The sequence below is a fragment of the Phyllobates terribilis genome, unplaced genomic scaffold, assembly GCF_046119375.1.
Source record: "Phyllobates terribilis strain yellow unplaced genomic scaffold, ASM4611937v1 Scaffold_2__4_contigs__length_985480577, whole genome shotgun sequence".
In the NCBI taxonomy this organism is placed as follows: Eukaryota; Metazoa; Chordata; class Amphibia; order Anura; family Dendrobatidae; genus Phyllobates; species Phyllobates terribilis.
The window spans coordinates 936,420,799-936,441,424 of NW_027362762.1; the positions used below are offsets into that span (position 1 = coordinate 936,420,799).

The 20,626-nt window shown below is 45.7% G+C and overlaps 1 protein-coding gene across 2 annotated transcripts in view; it reads left to right on the forward strand.

The window, feature by feature from the left end:
* The first annotated feature begins 8,342 nt into the window (after nucleotides 1-8,342).
* Nucleotides 8,343-20,626, forward strand: part of CHAF1B (chromatin assembly factor 1 subunit B) — a 41,590-nt gene continuing 29,306 nt past the window's right edge. For both annotated transcript variants that reach the window (XM_073668389.1, XM_073668390.1), the window contains exons 1-4: nucleotides 8,343-8,427; nucleotides 11,265-11,388; nucleotides 13,231-13,363; nucleotides 18,873-18,990. In XM_073668389.1, the coding sequence (XP_073524490.1) occupies nucleotides 11,266-11,388; nucleotides 13,231-13,363; nucleotides 18,873-18,990 (374 nt within the window). In that variant the 5' untranslated portion in view covers nucleotides 8,343-8,427; nucleotide 11,265. The remainder of the gene's footprint in view (nucleotides 8,428-11,264; nucleotides 11,389-13,230; nucleotides 13,364-18,872; nucleotides 18,991-20,626) is intronic.

Here is a 20,626-nt window from a genome sequence, read left to right on the forward strand (position 1 = left end):
GATGCAATAAAAGCCATATGGGTCATATAGGAAGCAAGGCAAGTCAGGAGATGTTTATTAACCCCTGGTGTGTATGCCAGGGGCCTTCCCAGTCTATGTACCCAGCATATGCCCTATATGCAGTATATACTGGGCATATAGGCTGGGAAGGCTCCTGGCGTACACACCAGGGGTAATCCATAGGGCTCCATTATACCAACCAGAGGCTTAAAACCTGATGTGAACAGCCCCAAAGACACAGCTAAATCGAATTTTGCAATGGGCAACCACTAGGTGGAGGTCTCTGCAGACAGGTGTATTCAGCTCCCCCTATCTGCTGCCAGAAATATATCATTTATCAAGTCCCAAAAACAGCTCCGCTGTGCAGCCATATAAGAAACTGAAATGCGCCAGCTTGGCTAAATTTTCTAAAAAAAAAAAAAATTGATTTAGCTGTGACTCACTTTTCAAAAGCCTCTCGTAGCCTGGAAAATGTGTATAACCTACTTTACTAGGGCTGTACTGCACCCATTTGAGCTCTTTAACGCAAATTCAGCCTTATGAATGTCCAAGTGACCTCAACCTGCTATTGGAAATCAGATAGGCTGTTGGTTATCAACAGTTACCATTTCACAATACACTGTAATATCAGACTTTTTAGGCTTCTTTAATCATAAAAACAGCGTAAAAATTATCTCTTTTTGAGGGCAGATGCCTGCCTTGCTGGTGTTTTATACACAGGTGGTGCAAACGGAAGAAGCAGTGGCTTTTTCATATGGAGTGGTTTAAAAATTATCCCTGTTTGGGGGAGTAGCAAGAGCTTCTTTTTTTTTCCCTTTGCTAAATTAAGAACCTTTTTTCTCAAGCTGTCCCAAAAATTATCCCTTTTATTTAGGGAGCTGGAACAGGCTAGCTGTTTTGAAAGTGAAATAGTAATTAGAAGTATGGCTATCCAATAGTCATCCTTTTGCTTTATTGTAACATTATGCACGTCATCCCACAAGTAATCCAGCATACAGCATGTCATGCTGGCCGGCAATACCAAGGGCCCATTTGGTTCACTTTTATCACCCAGCTGTGACTGTTAGTTGTCATGGCCAACGTAGTCATTCAGACTCGTCCTATGCCTGTGCTAACTCTGTGTCCCTCTCCATATCCAATTGGTGCATCTTCTCTTTTTCTACATACTGCAGCATGTAACATACACCTTAAGGGTCCTCAACTGTGACAGGGTGGCAAGAAACATGTGCAAGTTGCTGTTCTTTCTCAATACCTTTTTGCATTTGAATTTTTTCCAGGATAAATACGTGGAGGAAAAAATTTGGTTCCACCGTTATCCCTACTGACAGATTTTGTAGCCTCTGCAAAGGACTTGAGTAGGTGACATATGTCCCTCATCAGCAGGGTTGCCAACTCGACTTAATTTTTTCTGCATATCTTATCAAAAGATCACGGACAGACTATATTTTTTACTGACACAATGGAAAACTATAATAAAATATTATAAGTGATACTGCCCATAATACTGATATAAAGACGTTGGCAGCATTCACTGTAAACTGCAAAATGATAATTACAATAAAAATCTGTATAATTTTCTTCAGCTTCAAAAAAAAAAAAATCACGGAGACCTTAAATTTGAGGACACTGCACAAAAGTGCCTGGACGTTTGGCAGCCCTTCTCATCAGCTCCCAATGTTGGATCTCAAAATAACTCGCATTCCAGTTTAGCTGCTATATGATATAGTACAGTGCCGGCAAAAAAAATCTTTACAAGTACAATGAAACCACAAAATCTTAATATTCAAGTGGATTCAAGTGTTTTATTGTGGATATTTTATTACAATTAGTATTTTGTCATGTCACCCTTACATTTTATCACCATCTGCAGTCGTTTAGGCATGGACTCGGCAAGGCTGGCTAAGTATGTGGAGTCCATGTTTACCCACAGTGTCTTCAGCACCTCCTTTAGATTGTTGATGTTGCTGGGTCGTGTCTCTTGAACCTTGTTTTTCATTAAATTCCAGGCATTTTCTATGGGGTTAAGGTCAGGGGAATTACCTGGCCACTCTAAAATGTTAATGTTATGGTCACTGAGAAACTTTCTCACGGCCTTGGCTTTGTGGACAGGGGCTCCATCATGCATAAAGTAATCACACTGATGTATGACCCAAAAAGTAAGCATGTGTTCTTCCAAAACAGTAATATAATTGCTTGCTTTCATAGTTATAATCTTGGGAAGGAAGTACAAACCTGCCCTGCCCATGCTTCCACTGAATGCACCCCACACCATCACACTGTCAGGGTGTTTAACAGTCTTAACTGTATATTTTGGGTCATAACGTGACACTGTACTCGGACGACGCACAAGCTTTGAGCCTCCCCTGACCAGCCTGAAAGTGCTCTCATCACTAAACATCACTTTCTTCCACTCTTCAGATGTCCAATCTTGATATTTCTTACAAAAGGCAAGCCGTTTCTTCTTCATTGCTGCTGTGAGCAGGGGCTTCTTTGCGGCACGGCAACTTGGTAGACTCAGGTCCTTCTGCAGGCGGTGACGAATTGTCCTAGTTGCGATGTTCTGGAGGAGCGTAGGGTACTTATTTTTTATTTCAACGGCAGTTATAGAAGGATGTGACATCACTTCACGCTCCAGAAGCTTATCAGTCCTTGGTGAAGTCTTCTTAGGTGCGCCAGAGCCTGACTTCCTCTGCGGTACCATCCCAGGAGGCAATGATGCCGCCAACCGCTTCAGTTGAAAATTGCTTCTCTTGACACTCCCAGATCTCTAGCTACAGCAATCACTGAATCCCCCTCCACGAGCAGAGTCAAGGCACGGGATTTCTCTTCCATTTTAAGCTTCTTTCGACCCATTGTGGGAGATAATATAAAACTGAGGGAGATAATAAAAGACTGCCTAATAGCAAAACTGGCAGAGCTGCACATAACAACCAATAAGAGTGCAGCTTTCGCTTGACCAGAGAAGTGAAAACTGAGCATTGATTGGTTGATATTTGCAACAAAGCCAGCTTTAATATTAGACAGTTTTTTTATTATCTCCCCCATTGTGTACACTTTTAAAAAGTGAAATTATGATGTGGATTTTATATGTAAAGTTTTTTTTTGCTGCGCAAGTGTAAAGATTTTTTTTGCCGGCACTGTACGTCACCATTTTACATTGCTTGTACAGATGCTCCAACATCCTGTTACGCAAGGTGTGGGAAAAACTTAGTGCAACACAGAGGAAAAGGAGACCTCCTAGTCTGGACTAATGTCACACCTGTCTCAACTACGGTCCCTATATTGGCTCTTCACCAATCGCCGCACACGTGCCTCACCCTGACTTTCCCTGGCGTATGGCTAAGGCTAGGGAAGGAAGGAGATGAGCACTAGTCGATCTCCACTAAACTCTATAGACAAACGGGGAGGGGGATTGCTTAGCTTTAGACGACTCCAATTGTGCACACGGCCTCAAGCTCCAGAGAGGATGAAGTACTGCTCTTGCTAAAGCCTCACAAGTAGTAATGAATATCGCCAGCACCTCCCTCTCAGACACACCAGGTATTTATACACCCAGGCCAGAGAGCTAATTAGCCAAAGGGAGGTAGCCTCTAAGAAGACGTCTGTAATGCCAAACATAGATATCTCCTGCAACCAACTGCAGGGTGACTGTCTGTCACCTTTAATGCACCCGTGACACCTACGCAGCAGCGAATTCCAGCAGGTTAAGCAGTTGTAAATCAGTGCTGTGCTGTAGACTGTCCGGGTTGTGCAAAGCCAGGAGAGACTAATTCGCCATGTGAGAACAGCTGAAATCAGCAGATGCTTTCCCGGTCGTATTCACCACTTTTTTCAAATGGGTAATTTTATTATTTATTTTAAAGAAAAGTTGTACATTTATATTCAGATGTGTGTCATGCATGGAGCGTTACTTTGCTCGACGTAAGACCGGAAGAATGTTCTGGGCATTTTCGATCATGATTTTTCCAACGTGAATTTACTCTATATGAACCTATTTTCCGGAGGAAATCACTTGGATTTGTATCGGATTTTCTGTGGGAGTTCTGGAAAGTCACAAGTATTTTTATAGATAAGATTTCCCCATACATTACAACGAGCGAAAACTGTAACAACATCCGCAAGTAACAAGAACAAATTCTGCAGGAGTGGCCGAAAAATACAGAAGTGGTGACGCGTTTCTATTATACTTCTCCTCTGACTGTTCCACTCCTGGTTTTGGCTTATAAATACTGATGTAAAATACTGACCCAATACTGAACGTGGCCTTAGGCGGGCGCTGTTAGAAAGTTCTGAGAACAAACTGTAGACAATTCCTCTTAGAAGCAGCGACTGAGGTTTCTTAGAGAAGCCTGCAGACACACGCAGGTGTCCAGATGAGAGGGTGGTGGGTGGTCTGGACCCCCGATAGCAGTATAAGGGTCTTTTTATACATAGAGAAAGTAAACGACAAACTACGGCAAAAGGCGAATACATTTTAGGACAAAGCAAGCAATGATAGGACATCTATGTGTATTGCGACAAACCCATTATAATCCTATAATCTGCAAAAACACTAGTGCATGCCCTCATCATATCCCGCCTCGACTACTGCAACCTCCTGCTCTGTGGCCTCCCTTCTAACACTCTCGCACCCCTCCAATCTATCCTAAACTCTGCTGCTTGACTAATCCACCTGTCCCCCCGCTATTCCCCGGCCTCTCCTCTGTCAATCCCTTCACTGGCTCCCCATTGCCCAGAGAATTCAGTTCAAAACTCTAACCATGGCATACAAAGCCACAACCTGTCTCCTCCATACATCTGTGACCTAGTCTCCCGGTACTTACCTGCACGCAACCTCCGATCCTCACAAGATTTCCTGCTCTACTCCCCTCTTATCTCCTCCTCCCACAATCGTATACAAGATATCTTCTGTGCATCCCCCCTACTCTGGAACTCTCTACCCCAACATATCAGACTCTCGCTGACCGTGGAAACCTTCAAAAGGAACCTGAAGACCCACCTCTTCCGACTAGCCTACAACCTGCAATAAACACCACTGCACGACCTGCTCTACCCTCACCTACTGTATCCTCACCCATCCCTTCTAGAATGTGAGCCCTCGCGGGCAGGGTCCTCGCTCCTCCTGTACCAGTCGCTGACTCGTTTTGTTAAGATTATGTAAATGCTTTTGTTATGTATATCCCTATCACATGTAAAGTGCCATGGAATAAATGGCGCTATAATAATAAATAATAATAATAATAATAATCTCCACCTTCGTTTTAGCTAATGTCATTATTCACATAATTCTTTTAGCTACTCACATAAATCTTCAAAATTGACAGTTCTATGGTCCTGATTTCTTTACCAATTCAGCATCTATATCACTTCCATATAACACCACTTATTAATATCGCAGTCCCCTGCGGCTGTGCCCATTAGTCTCCCTGGACTCCGTCCATACTAATGGATATACTATATACCTCTATTCTGGGGAGAGCCGCGGCTGATTTAGCAAAGTTAGTTGATTGTCCACAATGGTTGCTGCCACATCATGGCTGTTCAGTATATTATGGCTGACCCTTCTCTTACGGACTTTCCAATTTCAGTCAGATTTTGAGTTTTTCCATTTACTAAAATGAGAGATTTTACCACTGAGAATGATCCTATTTCCTGGTGGGAAGTAATAGACCTTTCTGCACATTTTAGGGCATGTTTACACTTTGCATTTTTGCAGCGTTTATTTCTGCTCCAAAAACCATCACAGTGGCCGGCGAAAAACACTTCTTACAATACGAGCATTTTTTGTTGCGTTTTTAAGGATATTTTATTTCCCCTCCATTCATTTGAATGGGTGAAAAACACTGAAACAATTGACAAAACACCCAGCAGATCAAAAAAACACCACAGAAACAACCCATAAAAAATGCTGCAAAAAAAGCTCTGTGTAAACAGACCCCGAGGTTGGATTCACACATTCTTTTTTAATTTTCATAGATCCACAAAAAACACGGGCAGCAGTTTAGGAGAAGCTTCACAGACACTGCAGCGCTTTGGTTTTTTATTAAGTATCTGCCGTTAGATGGGAGGCCGAGGACAATCCTTTTCTGAGGAAGAAAAGTGATTCTATATATATATATATAATTTCCACATCCAATCAGTCTGCAGCCATATTGGTGGCCGGTCTGCTCTTCCCATGTAGCCGTAATGGCCGCCTCCACGTACTCGGTGCTGCATACTGTACATGTACCGATCGCCCAGGGCAGCCAATCACAGCTCTGCTCTTATTTCTTAATCTGCTCCAAGAAAATGAAAACTGAGCTCTGATTAGACTGTTTATGGGGGCACTTTGCTGTTTGGACTGTTTATGGGGGTGCTCTGCGGTTTGGACTGTTTATGGGGGTGCTCTGTGGTTTGGACTGTTTATGGGGGCAATCTGCGGTTTGGACTGTTTATGGGGGTGCTCTGCGGTTTGGACTGTTTATGGGGGCAATCTGCGGTTTGGACTGTTTATGGGGGTGCTCTGCTGTTTGGACTGTTTATGGGGGCAATCTGCGGTTTGGACTGTTTATGGGGGTGCTCTGCTGTTTGGACTGTTTATGGGGGTGCTCTGCGGTTTGGACTGTTTATGGGGGCGCTCTGCGGTTTGGACTGTTTATGGGGGTGCTCTGCAGTTTGGACTGTTTATGGGGGTGCTCTGCTGTTTGGACTGTTTATGGGGGTGCTCTGCTGTTTGGACTGTTTATGGGGGTGCTCTGCGGTTTGGACTGTTTATGGGGTGCTCTGCTGTTTAGACTGTTTATGGGGGTGCTCTGCGGTTTGGACTGTTTATGGGGTCGCTCTGCGGTTTGGACTGTTTATGGGGTCGCTCTGCTGTTGGGACTGTTTATGGGGGCGCTCTGCGGTTTGGACTGTTTATGGGGGCGCTCTGCTGTTGGGACTGTTTATGGGGGCGCTCTGCGGTTTGGACTGTTTATGGGGGCGCTCTGCGGTTTGGACTGTTTATGGGGGCGCTCTGCGGTTTGGACTGTTTATGGGGGTGCTCTGCTGTTTGGACTGTTTATGGGGGTGCTCTGCGGTTTGGACTGTTTATGGGGGTGCTCTGCGGTTTGGACTGTTTATGGGGGTGCTCTGTGGTTTGGACTGTTTATGGGGGCAATCTGCGGTTTGGACTGTTTATGGGGGTGCTCTGCGGTTTGGACTGTTTATGGGGGCAATCTGCGGTTTGGACTGTTTATGGGGGTGCTCTGCGGTTTGGACTGTTTATGGGGGCAATCTGCGGTTTGGACTGTTTATGGGGGTGCTCTGCTGTTTGGACTGTTTATGGGGGCAATCTGCGGTTTGGACTGTTTATGGGGGTGCTCTGCTGTTTGGACTGTTTATGGGGGTGCTCTGCGGTTTGGACTGTTTATGGGGGTGCTCTGCGGTTTGGACTGTTTATGGGGGTGCTCTGCGGTTTGGACTGTTTATGGGGGTGCTCTGCTGTTTGGACTGTTTATGGGGGCAATCTGCGGTTTGGACTGTTTATGGGGGTGCTCTGCTGTTTGGACTGTTTATGGGGGTGCTCTGCGGTTTGGACTGTTTATGGGGGCGCTCTGCGGTTTGGACTGTTTATGGGGGTGCTCTGCGGTTTGGACTGTTTATGGGGGTGCTCTGCAGTTTGGACTGTTTATGGGGGTGCTCTGCAGTTTGGACTGTTTATGGGGGTGCTCTGCGGTTTGGACTGTTTATGGGGTGCTCTGCTGTTTAGACTGTTTATGGGGTCGCTCTGCGGTTTGGACTGTTTATGGGGGCGCTCTGCTGTTTGGACTGTTTATGGGGGCGCTCTGCTGTTGGGACTGTTTATGGGGGTGCTCTGCTGTTTAGACTGTTTATGGGGTCGCTCTGCGGTTTGGACTGTTTATGGGGGCGCTCTGCGGTTTGGACTGTTTATGGGGGTGCTCTGCGGTTTGGACTGTTTATGGGGTGCTCTGCTGTTTAGACTGTTTATGGGGGCGCTCTGCTGTTTGGACTGTTTATGGGGGCGCTCTGCGGTTTGGACTGTTTATGGGGTGCTCTGCTGTTTAGACTGTTTATGGGGTCGCTCTGTGGTTTGGACTGTTTATGGGGACACTGCTGTTTGGACTGTTTATGGGGTCGCTCTGCGGCTTGGGCTGTTTATGGGGGCACTCTGCGAATTTCACTGCTGGGGGTGTGTGTGCTCTATATTTGATTTCTGGATCTGTGTGTAAAACAATTTTCTGACATGTGAAATCTCCCTGAAACCATCTCTTGGCCCCCATCACTCACCGTCCGCAGTCCACAGCTGATCGCCTCTCCACTGTCTACACATCAGGAGGCCGCACTGCTCCCTCCCCGCCGCCAGGTGGCGCTGCAGCAGCCGAAACTCCAGGTGACGGGACAGAGAGCGCGGGCGGGAAAGTGTCTGCAGTCAAATCCCGGACTGAGGTAAGAAGCGCGCTCTCCCGGTACCGGCGGCACCGAGCAGGGGCAGGGCTGACATGGAGGGACGTATTGTACTGGGCAGAGCTGCTGGTGTTATATAGAGAGATAAACATGTATGGATGGAAATATACTGTATATATGATGTATGTGTGGAGACTATATATGTGTGTGCATATGATACACATTATATATATATATATATATATATATATATATATATATATATATATATATATATATATATATGTGTATGTGGAGATATATATAATCTGTACTTTAATCGGCGACTGCTGCACTGTCTCCTCTTTCTCCTATAAATGACAGCATGGACTACAACTCTCAGCATCCTCCGCTGCTCGGTGTAGTGTTGGCTGATTCTGCCTTTGGTCCATCACGATTCCATGGATTTACATAGGACTGCAGGAAATCCTATTTAACCCCTTCCAGGCCCGGTCAAATTTTAGTTTTGTCGCCCCCCCTCCTTTCTTTCTTTCTAAAGTCAAAACGTTATTTTTTCTGGGCATCATGGAAAGACTAAGATGGCAGCCTCCCCGCCCGCCTTCTGCGATGACGCCGCTGTCAGCGATTAGCCGTGGCATGTAGATCTGGCTTTTTTAGGCAGGTGCCGGCTGTGTCACACAATTGGGGTCCCTACCCCTGCCTATGGATCCAGTGCATGCCGCTGTGGAGGCCTGCATTGTCCAGATGTCAGCGACTCGCTCCTCTAGTTATGTGACCGCTGCAGCCAATCTATTGCTTCCACCTCTAGTTAATGGAAACCTCTGGCAGCAGCCTGCAATAAATCTGCAGATGATGACTGGAGGCTGTCATGTAATTTTTTTTTATTTATTTTTAAAAATCAATCCCTAGAATTATTTTTATTTTCAGGGCAACCTCTTTAATCCATATTTCAGAAATCCAAAATGTATGGCTTTAAAGGTAACCTGCCGCCTCCAGAAATGCCAATAACCTGCAGATATAGGAGAAATGTGCAGGTTAATACTTAAAATCTGATTATCTGGAGCAGTGGCTGCAGGGAGAAAATGAAGTAATATCTTTCCCTCTGGCGCTCGCGGGGAGTGATTACTGCCACCCTCGTGTATAGTGATCGGCTGCAGGGAGAAAGTGAAGTAATATCCTCCCTGACGTCACCGTTTGTGGGGAGTGATTACTGCCGCACTCATGTGTAGTGATCGGCTGCAGGTAAGCTAAAACATCGCACGTCCACATCAAAATATTATCACTTCAGACCTGGATACCGAGTCAGGGTGTATCCGATGATCACCAGCAGCGGTGGAGACATTGTTGCTCATTAGTTACAATGTATCAATGTCCTGACTGCAACAATGTAAGCAAGAGCGTTCTCATTCACTGACTGCAAAGAGAGCTACGAATTGCAACAAAGTTCTTCAGAAAGTTGTTGAATTCAGCTTCCGCCATGTCCGAAATTTTGATTGGGGGCGAATGGATCGACGTGCTAACTCTTTGGGCTCGTGCAGATGAAAGTATTATTGGTCCAAGACATCAGATGACACTCGGATCATTGTTATTCTATGCGGCCGTGCACGTGCAATTATTATTTTTTTTTCCTCGGACCAAGCTTCTACGAGGAAAAATTAGCATCACCCTCGACCATGCAAGTCAACAACTCTGAGGGAAGCATCAGATTGCTATCGGATGACATTTGAGTGCAGTCCAATTTCCTGACAGAATGGAAACCTTTTTTTTTTTTTCTTCTCATCCGGGAGAATCGGATCAAACTCTGATCAGTGTCATTTGGATAACTGATTTTCTCGGATGGCAAAAAATACTCTCGTCTGTAGCTTGCCATTGTGTGGAAAGATGGTCTACGGATTTGTAGATTTCTTATATTGTGATCCCTGCGTAGAAGACAAAGGGGCACAAAACGGCTCGGAGCTTCTGTCCCTTGATTTCAGCAATCGGTGGGCAGCTTTTGGCACTTTGACCCTCCCCACTTTATTTACAAAAATCGAGCCCATACTGGAATGGATGTGTGCAGAAACCAGGTCACCAATCCATGAGATCCCACCTCTGCACCAATTTTCTACCATGGTGATGCCTACTAGGCCACGTTCGGTATTTGGTCAGTTTTTTACATCAGGATTTTTAGGCCAAAACCAGGAGTGGAACAATCAGAGGAAAAGTATAATAGAATCACGTCACCACTTCTGTATTTATCACCCACTCCTGGTTTTGGCTTACAAATACTGAACGTGGCCATAGACTCTGTTACACGGATAAAAGTCACGGATATTGGGTTGTTTCCTTCGACAGCAGTTTTTTGGGAGATGCAAAGATCAGGCATATTGATTATCAGCATGTCTGATGCTTTGTCCTTATAGGAAATAAGACCTAGGCTTTTATTTGCTTTCACCCCATTAAGAACACGTGAATATTTCATATGTGTAGGGGGGCAGTGGTTTGGCTGGAGGCAATCAAAGATGACATTCACACATCAGAGATTCACTTTCCAAGCACAGACCCCGAATCCCAGACCGACTGAGGGTCTCTTGATCTGAACTCTGCCTCAAAGGATTAGACCCCCATGGGGGCTGGGTCACATCATATAGTGACTTTACAACACAGGATCTTCTGCTAAGAGCACAGAAACCGCTAAAATAATTCAGAATTACTATTTTATTTTTTTTTTGCATTTTAGAGACCTTTATTGCTGAGAAGACAAATTAAGTATTAGCTGATATGGCCCGATACGGCCCCCTGTGGTCCCGCCATTAGTCCCAGGGAGGGACCCCGATGTGATTGTTATTCAATATGGTTGAATCAATGACAATTTTGGATTGTTTGTTCTTTGTATCCAGAATGAAAGTCATCACCTGTGAAATTTCCTGGCACAACCGTGAGCCGGTGTACAGCGTGGATTTTCAGCATGGCAACAGCAAAATTAACAGATTGGCCTCTGCCGGGGTGGACACTGCAGTGCGGGTACGTTTATTGGGTGGGCGGAGGAGGAACGTTGGCTAAGACCACCCGAAGAAGGCAAATGGTTTCACTTTTTTAAGGCCACGAGTTAATCTTTTCTCCTGGTGAATTGGTAAAGTACACTGTGTTCCAAATTATTATGAAAATAATATTTTCTCAGATTTTCCCAAATTACCTATATGAATTGCAGTCATTGTAATTTTCCAGTCAAATAACTATTAGAGTACAATTGAAAGGTTTTTGTACAAACTGCCTATGATAACAGTATATTTTTTAAAAAATAAAAAACTCAAACTGCACTCAAAATGCATGTTCCAAATTATTATGCACAGCAGAGTTTTCAACCTTTTCATTTTAATAAAGAACAAAAAAAATGGTCATTTTTGCAATTATAAGCATTAGCAGGTTATTACAAACTGAAATCAAACAGTTTTCACCTCAAAACTTTATTCTAGGTGATGTTACATTTGCACATAGGACCGCTTGTTCGAAAGGAGCTTCTGAACTCTCTCGTCCATTGAATTTGTCAGGTTTTGGATGGTTTCTGCTTCAATTGTTTTGCATGAGGACAGAATACCCTCCCAGAGCTGTTGCTTAGATGTGAGCTGCCTCCCGCCATCATAGACACTCCTTTTGATGATGCTCCAGAGGTTCTCAATGGGGTTGAGGTCAGGGGAGCATGGGGGCCACACCATAAGTTTGTCCCCTTTTATGCCCACAGCAGCCTGAGATGCAGATGTGTTATGTGCAGCATGAGACGGGGCATTATCATGCATGAAAATGATCTTGCTGCGGAATGCACGGTTCTTCTTCTTGAACCATGGAAGGAAGTGCTGTTTGAGAAACTCAACATACATTATGGAGTTCATCTTTACCCCTTCAGGGATCCTAAAGGGGCCGACAATCTCTCTCCCCATGATTCCAGCCCAAAACATTACTCCACCTCCTCGTTGGCGCCGTAGCCGTGTTTGCATGGGGTATCCATCAACCAGCCATCCTCCACTCCATCCATCTGGACCATCGAGCGTTGCACGGCACTCATCGGTGAACAAAACAGTTTTGAAGTCAGTCTTCATGTATTGTTTGGCCCACTGGAGCCGTTTCTGCTTGTGTGCAGTGGATAGAGGAGGTCGACAGGATGGCTTACACACAGTTGCAAACCTCTGAAGGACCCTGCATCTTGTTGTTCGGGGGACGTTGGAGGCACCAGCAGCTTCAAAAACTTGTCTGCCGCTATGACAAGGCTTTTTTGCCGCTGCTCTTTTAACCTGACGTAATTGCCTGTAGGAAAGAGTCCTCAATTTTCCCTTATCAGCACGCACACGTGTGTACTGTGAATCAGCTACATACTTCTTGATTGTGCGATGATCACGATGAAGTGTCTTGGCAATGTTGATTTTAGTCATGCCTTGACCTAAACACTCCACAATTTGTTGCTTCTCAGCAGCCGACACATCCTTTTTCTTTCCCATTTTGGCAGAAAATGTAGGCTGCTTAATAATGTGGGACAGCCTTCTTAAGTAGTCTTGCCTTTCATTGGACACACCTGCCAAACTAATTAGCACAGGTGTCTGCAATTGCTTACAGTGATATAAAGAGCCCTGACACACATCACCATCAATGAGTTTAACTGACAATCAAAAAAATTCTTCCCTTATCACTCCTAAACACTTTTTGCATAATAATTTGGAACACAGTGTAGTTTACTCGCCGTAACGGTGACAGTATATATTGTGGGTGATAACTTTCCTGAGTGGGTCTAGAAAGGTTTATACACAAGGGAGATCGGTACAACTTTCTAATTTTTCTGTCCGATTTTTATTTTACTTATTTTATCTTTTTCAGCTTTGGAAGGTGGAGAAAAACGAGAAGGGGAAAGCCATGGTGGAGTTCTTAGCCAGCCTCACCCGTCACACCAAGGCCGTCAACGTCGTGCGATTCTCTCCTAACGGGGAGGTTTTGGCATCGGGTGGAGACGGTATGGTTTTCATTTACATTTCGTCTACCGTCGGCATCTCCTTGATTGTTTCAATTGTTGGTTTCTTGAACGTAGCTAAAATATTTAAAATATTCAGCGTCCATTTTGGTGGAGTTGGAATAAAATGGACAGACTCCTAAAATATATAATTTGGGTACAGTAGCGCAATGCAGGATGTGGTGTAAATGTTTTTATAAGAATTTGGCAAAGTTATGAAATGTCCTATAAATGTCTGTTCTGTTCCTGATCTAAGGATATCGGCTTTTAGTTGAGATGAATCTGTGCTGCACTTTATGTACACGCTCGGTAGTGAGGCTGTGCTGCACTTTATGTACACGCTCTGTAGTGGGGCTGTGCTGGGCTTTATGTACCTGCTCCGTAGTGAGGCTGTGCTGCGCTTTATGTGCACGCTCGGTAGTGAGGCTGTGCTGCGCTTTATGTGCACGCTCGGTAGTGAGGCTGTGCTGCGCTTTATGTACACGCTCAGTAGTGAGGCTGTGCTGCACTTTATGTACACGCTCAGTAGTGAGGCTGTGCTGCGCTTTATGTACCTGCTCGGTAGTGAGGCTGTGCTGGGCTTTATGTACCTGCTCGGTAGTGAGGCTGTGCTGCGCTTTATGTACCTGCTCGGTAGTGAGGCTGTGCTGGGCTTTATGTACCTGCTCGGTAGTGATGCTGTGCTGGGCTTTATGTACACGCTCGGTAGTGAGGCTGTGCTGCGCTTTATGTACCTGCTCCGTAGTGAGGCTGTGCTGGGCTTTATGTACCTGCTCGGTAGTGAGGCTGTGCTGGGCTTTATGTACCTGCTCGGTAGTGAGGCTGTGCTGGGCTTTATGTACCTGCTCCGTAGTGAGGCTGTGCTGGGCTTTATGTACCTGCTCGGTAGTGAGGCTGTGCTGCGCTTTATGTACCTGCTCCGTAGTGAGGCTGTGCTGCGCTTTATGTACCTGCTCCGTAGTGAGGCTGTGCTGCGCTTTATGTACACGCTCAGTAGTGAGGCTGTGCTGCGCTTTATGTGCACGCTCGGTAGTGAGGCTGTGCTGCGCTTTATGTGCACGCTCGGTAGTGAGGCTGTGCTGCGCTTTATGTGCACGCTCGGTAGTGAGGCTGTGCTGCGCTTTATGTGCACGCTCGGTAGTGAGGCTGTGCTGCGCTTTATGTGCACGCTCGGTAGTGAGGCTGTGCTGGGCTTTATGTACCTGCTCGGTAGTGAGGCTGTGCTGGGCTTTATGTACCTGCTCGGTAGTGAGGCTGTGCTGCGCTTTATGTACACGCTCAGTAGTGGGGCTGTGCTGGGCTTTATGTACCTGCTCGGTAGTGAGGCTGTGCTGCGCTTTATGTACCTGCTCCGTAGTGAGGCTGTGCTGGGCTTTATGTACCTGCTCCGTAGTGAGGCTGTGCTGGGCTTTATGTACCTGCTCGGTAGTGAGGCTGTGCTGCGCTTTATGTACCTGCTCCGTAGTGGGGCTGTGCTGGGCTTTATGTACCTGCTCCGTAGTGAGGCTGTGCTGGGCTTTATGTGCACGCTCTGTAGTGAGGCTGTGCTGGGCTTTATGTACCTGCTCCGTAGTGAGGCTGTGCTGCGCTTTATGTACACGCTCAGTAGTGAGGCAGTGCTGGGCTTTATGTACCTGCTCCGTAGTGAGGCTGTGCTGCGCTTTATGTACACGCTCGGTAGTGAGGCTGTGCTGCGCTTTATGTACCTGCTCGGTAGTGAGGCTGTGCTGCGCTTTATGTACCTGCTCCGTAGTGAGGCTGTGCTGCGCTTTATGTACACGCTCGGTAGTGAGGCTGTGCTGCGCTTTATGTACCTGCTCCGTAGTGAGGCTGTGCTGGGCTTTATGTACCTGCTCCGTAGTGAGGCTGTGCTGCGCTTTATGTACACGCTCAGTAGTGGGGCTGTGCTGGGCTTTATGTACCTGCTCCGTAGTGAGGCTGTGCTGGGCTTTATGTACCTGCTCCGTAGTGAGGCTGTGCTGGGCTTTATGTACCTGCTCCGTAGTGAGGCTGTGCTGCGCTTTTTGTGCACGCTCGGTAGTGAGACTGTGCTGCGCTTTATGTATACACTCTGTAGTGAGGTCAGGGCTGTGTTGCTTTTGTTGGCATTTTCCGAAAACAGTAGCGTTTCCAATTTTTGGGATCTGGGGCTGGGTGAGGGCTTTTTTTTTTTTTTTTTGTGCCCTGAGCTGACGTTTTTAATGTTTGGGGTAGATGCAATGTTTTGACCTCCTTTTATTACAATGTTGTGAGGCTGGGGGGCAAAAAAATTGGCATTTTGATTTTTATTTTTTTTTCCGTTACGCCGTTTACCAATTGGATTAGTTTAATATTTTTGATTGGACTTTTACAAACACAGTGATACCAAATGTATGTGCTTTTAATTATTCATTGATTAAAAATAAAACAATGTGGCAAAAGGTGGGTGACTTTTAAACATTCTTATTTTAATTTTTTTCAGATTTTTTTAAAACTTTTTTTTTTATTATTTTATTTTTTTTACTGCATTTAATAGTCCCCTTAGGGAACTTGAAGTCACAATTGTCCGCATTAGCATTGCTGCGTATAGCAAAAAATCACGATCTCCTATGAACGCCAGCCACGGGCGAGCATTCACAGGGGGATCATAATGACAGGCGACGGGGTTCATCAGCAGACCTCCAGCTGTTACGGCAACTCATCGGTGCCCCTCCATCACGTGTGTGAGGAAAGATGCCGGCTCAGCATGTGCGTCCGCGTCAAAGGGACATGCAAGTTTACGTCATATGTCTAGAAGGGATTAAAGGTGAGACGAGTGTAGGAATAGGTTTTCCCTGCTGCATCTTACAGTGGGGAAAAAAAGTATTTAGTCAGCCACCAATTGTGCAAGTTCTCCCACTTAAAAGATGAGGTCGGCCTGTAATTGACATCATAGGTCGACCTCAACTATGAGAGACAAAATGAGGAAACAAATCCTGAAAATCACATTGTCTGATTTGGAAAGAAATTTTTTTAAAATTTTGGTGGAAAATAAGTATTTGGTTCATCTCAATACTTTGTTATATATCCTTTGTTGGCAATGACAGAGGTCAAACTTTTTCTGTAAGTCTTCACAAGGTTGGCACACACTGTTGCTGGTATGTTGGCCCATTCCTCCATGCAGATCTCCTCTAGAGCAGTGATGGTTTGGGGCGGTCGCTGGGCAACATGGACTTTCAACTCCCTCCAATGGTTTTCTATAGGGTTTAGATCTGGAGACTGGCTAGGCCACTCCAGGACCTTGAAATGCATCTTACGAAGCCACTCCTTCGTTACCCTGGTGGTGTGCTTGGGATCATTGTCATGCTGAAAGACCCTGCCACGTTTCATCTTCAATGCCCTGGCTGATGGAAGGAGCTTTGCACTCAAAATCTCACGATACATGGCCCCATTCATTCTTTCATGTACACGGATCAGTCGTCCTGGTCCCTTGGCAGAGAAACAGCCCCAAAGCATGATGTTGCCACCCCCATGCTTCACAGTAGGTATGATGTTCTTTGGATGCAACTTGGCATTCTTTCTCCTCCAAACATGACGAGTTGTGTTTCTACCAAACAGTTCTTCTTTGGTTTCATCTGACCATATGACATTCTCCCAATACTCTTCTGGATCATCCAAATGTTCTCTAGCAAACTTCAGACAGGCCCGGACATGTAATGGCTTAAGCAGGGGGACACGTCTGGCACTGCAGGATCTGAGTCCCTGGCGGTGTAGTGTGTTACTGATGGTAGCCTGTGTAACATTGGTCCCAGTTCTCTGCAGGTCATTCACTAGGTCCCCCCGTGTGGTTCTGGGATTTTTGCTCTCCGTTCTTGAGATCATTTTGACCCCACGGGGTGAGATCTTGTGTGGCGCCCCAGATCGAGGGAGATTATCAGTGATCTTGTATGTCTTCCATTTTCTAATTATTGCAACCACAGTTGATTTCTTCACACCAAGCTGCTAGCCTATTGCAGATTCAGTCTTCCCAGCCTGGTGCAGGGCTACAATTTTGTTTCTGGTGTCCTTCGACAGCTCTTTGGTCTTCACCATAGTGGAGTTTTGAGTGTGACTGTTTGAGGTTGCGGACAGGTGTCTTTTATACTGATACCAAGTTCAAACAGGTGCCAGTACTACAGGTAATGAGTGGAGGACAGGTGCCAGTACTACAGGTAATGAGTGGAGGACAGAGGAGCCAGTACTACAGGTAATGAGTGGAGGACAGAGGAGCCAGTGCTACAGGTAATGAGTGGAGGACAGAGGAGCCAGTACTACAGGTAATGAGTGGAGGACAGAGGAGCCAGTACTACAGGTAATGAGTGGAGGACAGAGGAGCCAGTACTACAGGTAATGAGTGGAGGACAGAGGAGCCAGTACTACAGGTAATGAGCGGAGGACAGAGGAGCCAGTACTACAGGTAATGAGTGGAGGACAGAGGAGCCAGTACTACAGGTAATGAGTGGAGGACAGAGGAGCCAGTACTACAGGTAATGAGTGGAGGACAGAGGAGCCAGTACTACAGGTAATGAGTGGAGGACAGAGGAGCCAGTACTTCAGGTAATGAGTGGAGGACAGAGGAGCCAGTACTTCAGGTAATGAGTGCAGGACAGAGGAGCCAGTACTACAGGTAATGAGTGGAGGACAGAGGAGCCAGTGCTTCAGGTAATGAGTGGAGGACAGAGGAGTCAGTGCTACAGGTAATGAGTGGAGGACAGAGGAGCCAGTACTACAGGTAATGAGTGGAGGACAGAGGAGCCAGTACTACAGGTAATGAGTGGAGGACAGAGGAGCCAGTACTACAGGTAATGAGTGGAGGACAGAGGAGCCAGTGCTTCAGGTAATGAGTGGAGGACAGAGGAGCCAGTACTTCAGGTAATGAGTGGAGGACAGAGGAGCCAGTACTTCAGGTAATGAGTGGAGGACAGAGGAGCCAGTGCTTCAGGTAATGAGTGGAGGACAGAGGAGCCAGTGCTTCAGGTAATGAGTGGAGGACAGAGGAGCCAGTACTTCAGGTAATGAGTGGAGGACAGAGGAGCCAGTACTACAGGTAATGAGTGGAGGACAGAGGTGCCAGTACTACAGGTAATGAGTGGAGGACAGAGGAGCCTCTTAAAGAAGAAGTTACAGGTCTGTGAGAGACAGAAATCTTGCTTGTTTGTAATTGACCAAATACTTATTTCCACCAAAATTTGAAACAAATTTCTTTCCAAATCAGACAATGTGATTTTCAGGATTTGTTTTCTCATTTTGTCTCTCATAGTTGAGGTCGACCTATGATGTCAATTACAGGCCTCTCTCATCTTTTTAAGTGGGAGAACTTGCACAATTGGTGGCTGACTAAATACTTTTTTTCCCACTGTATGTGCTGGATTAGGGACCAGATTTCTTATAACTGTCCTGGACTTGTACAACAAATTGCCCTGAGTTTACAGGTAATCGTGGGTTCTGGTCTCTGTGTTCAGTCAGATGTTCTGGGTTCCTGATAACTGGAATATTTTTTCCCTTTATTGTGCAGATGCTGTAATCTTATTATGGAAACTCAGCGAAAGCAAAGAAATGGAATCCACTCCTTTTAACGAGGAAGAAGAAACTGAGCTGAACAAGGAAAACTGGACTGTCTTTAAGTCTCTAAGGTATCTGGCATCCAATTATCGATGTCTTTGCTAGAGTTGAGCAAATACCGGGGCATTGTGAAGTACCACTGCCAGCACTCAAATGCCGGACTCCTGGGCACTTCTTGTGATTTTTAGGATCCCTCAATATCATGTGATTAACTCTATTGCGACGTCATGTCTTTTGCTGAAGTCTAGGGATCACAAGAGGGGCCCAGGTTGCGCCAGCATTTATATTTTGTGACAGTCACTGGTCTGATATACGAGGGGAGGTATGTGTCACTCAGGATGCTCTCCTGTGTGAACTGAAACCTACTGAATTTCTGTCAGCATGTTATATGCTGGGGGGTTAACTCTCTTTAACCCCTTAAGCCCCGGAGCATTTTCCGTTTTTGCTCCCCTTGTTCCCAGAGCCATAGCGTTTTTATTTTTTGGTCAATATGGCCATGTGAGGGCTTATTTTTTGCGGGACGAGTTGTACTTTTCAACGCCATTACTAGTTTTACCATATCCTGTACGAGAAAACGGGGAAAAAATTCCAAGTGCGGTAAAATTGCAAAAAAAGTGCAATACCACAGTTGTTTTTTATTTATTTTTTTTACCACGTTCACTGAATGCTAAAACTGACCTGCCCTTCTCATTCTACAGGTCATTACGAGTTCATAGACACCAAACATGTATAGGTTCTTTTATATTTAAGTGGTGAAAAAAAATTCCAACATTTGGTAAAAAAAAAAAAATAGCGCCATTTTCTAAGACCCGTAGCGTCTCCATTTTTCGTGATCTGGGGCTGGTTGATGGCCCGTTATTGCATTTTATTGCAATTTTGCGGCGACCAAAAAACGTAATTCTGGCGTCTAGAATTTTTTTCTCGTTATGCCGTTTGCCGATCTGATTAATTCTTTTTTTATATTGATAGATCGGGCGATTCTGAACGCGGCGATACCAAATATGTGTATGTGGGTTTATTTTTTTGAATGGGGCAAAAGGGGGGTGATTTAAACTTTTATATATTTTTTTTTTTATATTTTTAAAAACTTTTTTTTTTTACTTTTTACATGCTTCTATAGTCTCCATAGGAGACTAGAAGCAGCAACTATCCGATCGCCTGTGCTACATATAGGGGACGAGCAGGTCCCCTGCATGCAGCAGAAATGGTCCTGTGCTATGAGCGCCGACCACTAGGTGGCGCTCATAGCGACAAGATCATGACAACCACAGGCGTCTGCTGCAGACCCTGGGTTGTCATGCCCACCCATCGGCGACCCGCGATCACGTGATGGGGTCGCCGGTGGGCGGGGCTTATGACTCGCTACCCGGAAGCGCGCGTTAAATGCTGCTGTCAGAGATTGACAGCGGCATTTAACATGTTAACAGCTGCGGGTGGATCGCGATTCCACCCGCGGCTGTTGCGGGCACATGTCAGCTGTAAGAATCAGCTGACATGTGCTCCGTTCAGTGAGGGCTCAGCGCAGCAGCCCTCACTGAACGGGCAGTACGCAAATATGCGTACTAATACGTCCCCGGCAATTAAGGGGTTAAAAGGGTGTGCGTTTTTATGGGAATGGCAGAGAGGGTGGGAGGCCATTCCCCTTCCTCCCCTCAGCGTCTGGCTGAGCAGGGTTAAATGGTCAGTCAGCTTTGTTTCTCTGGAGTG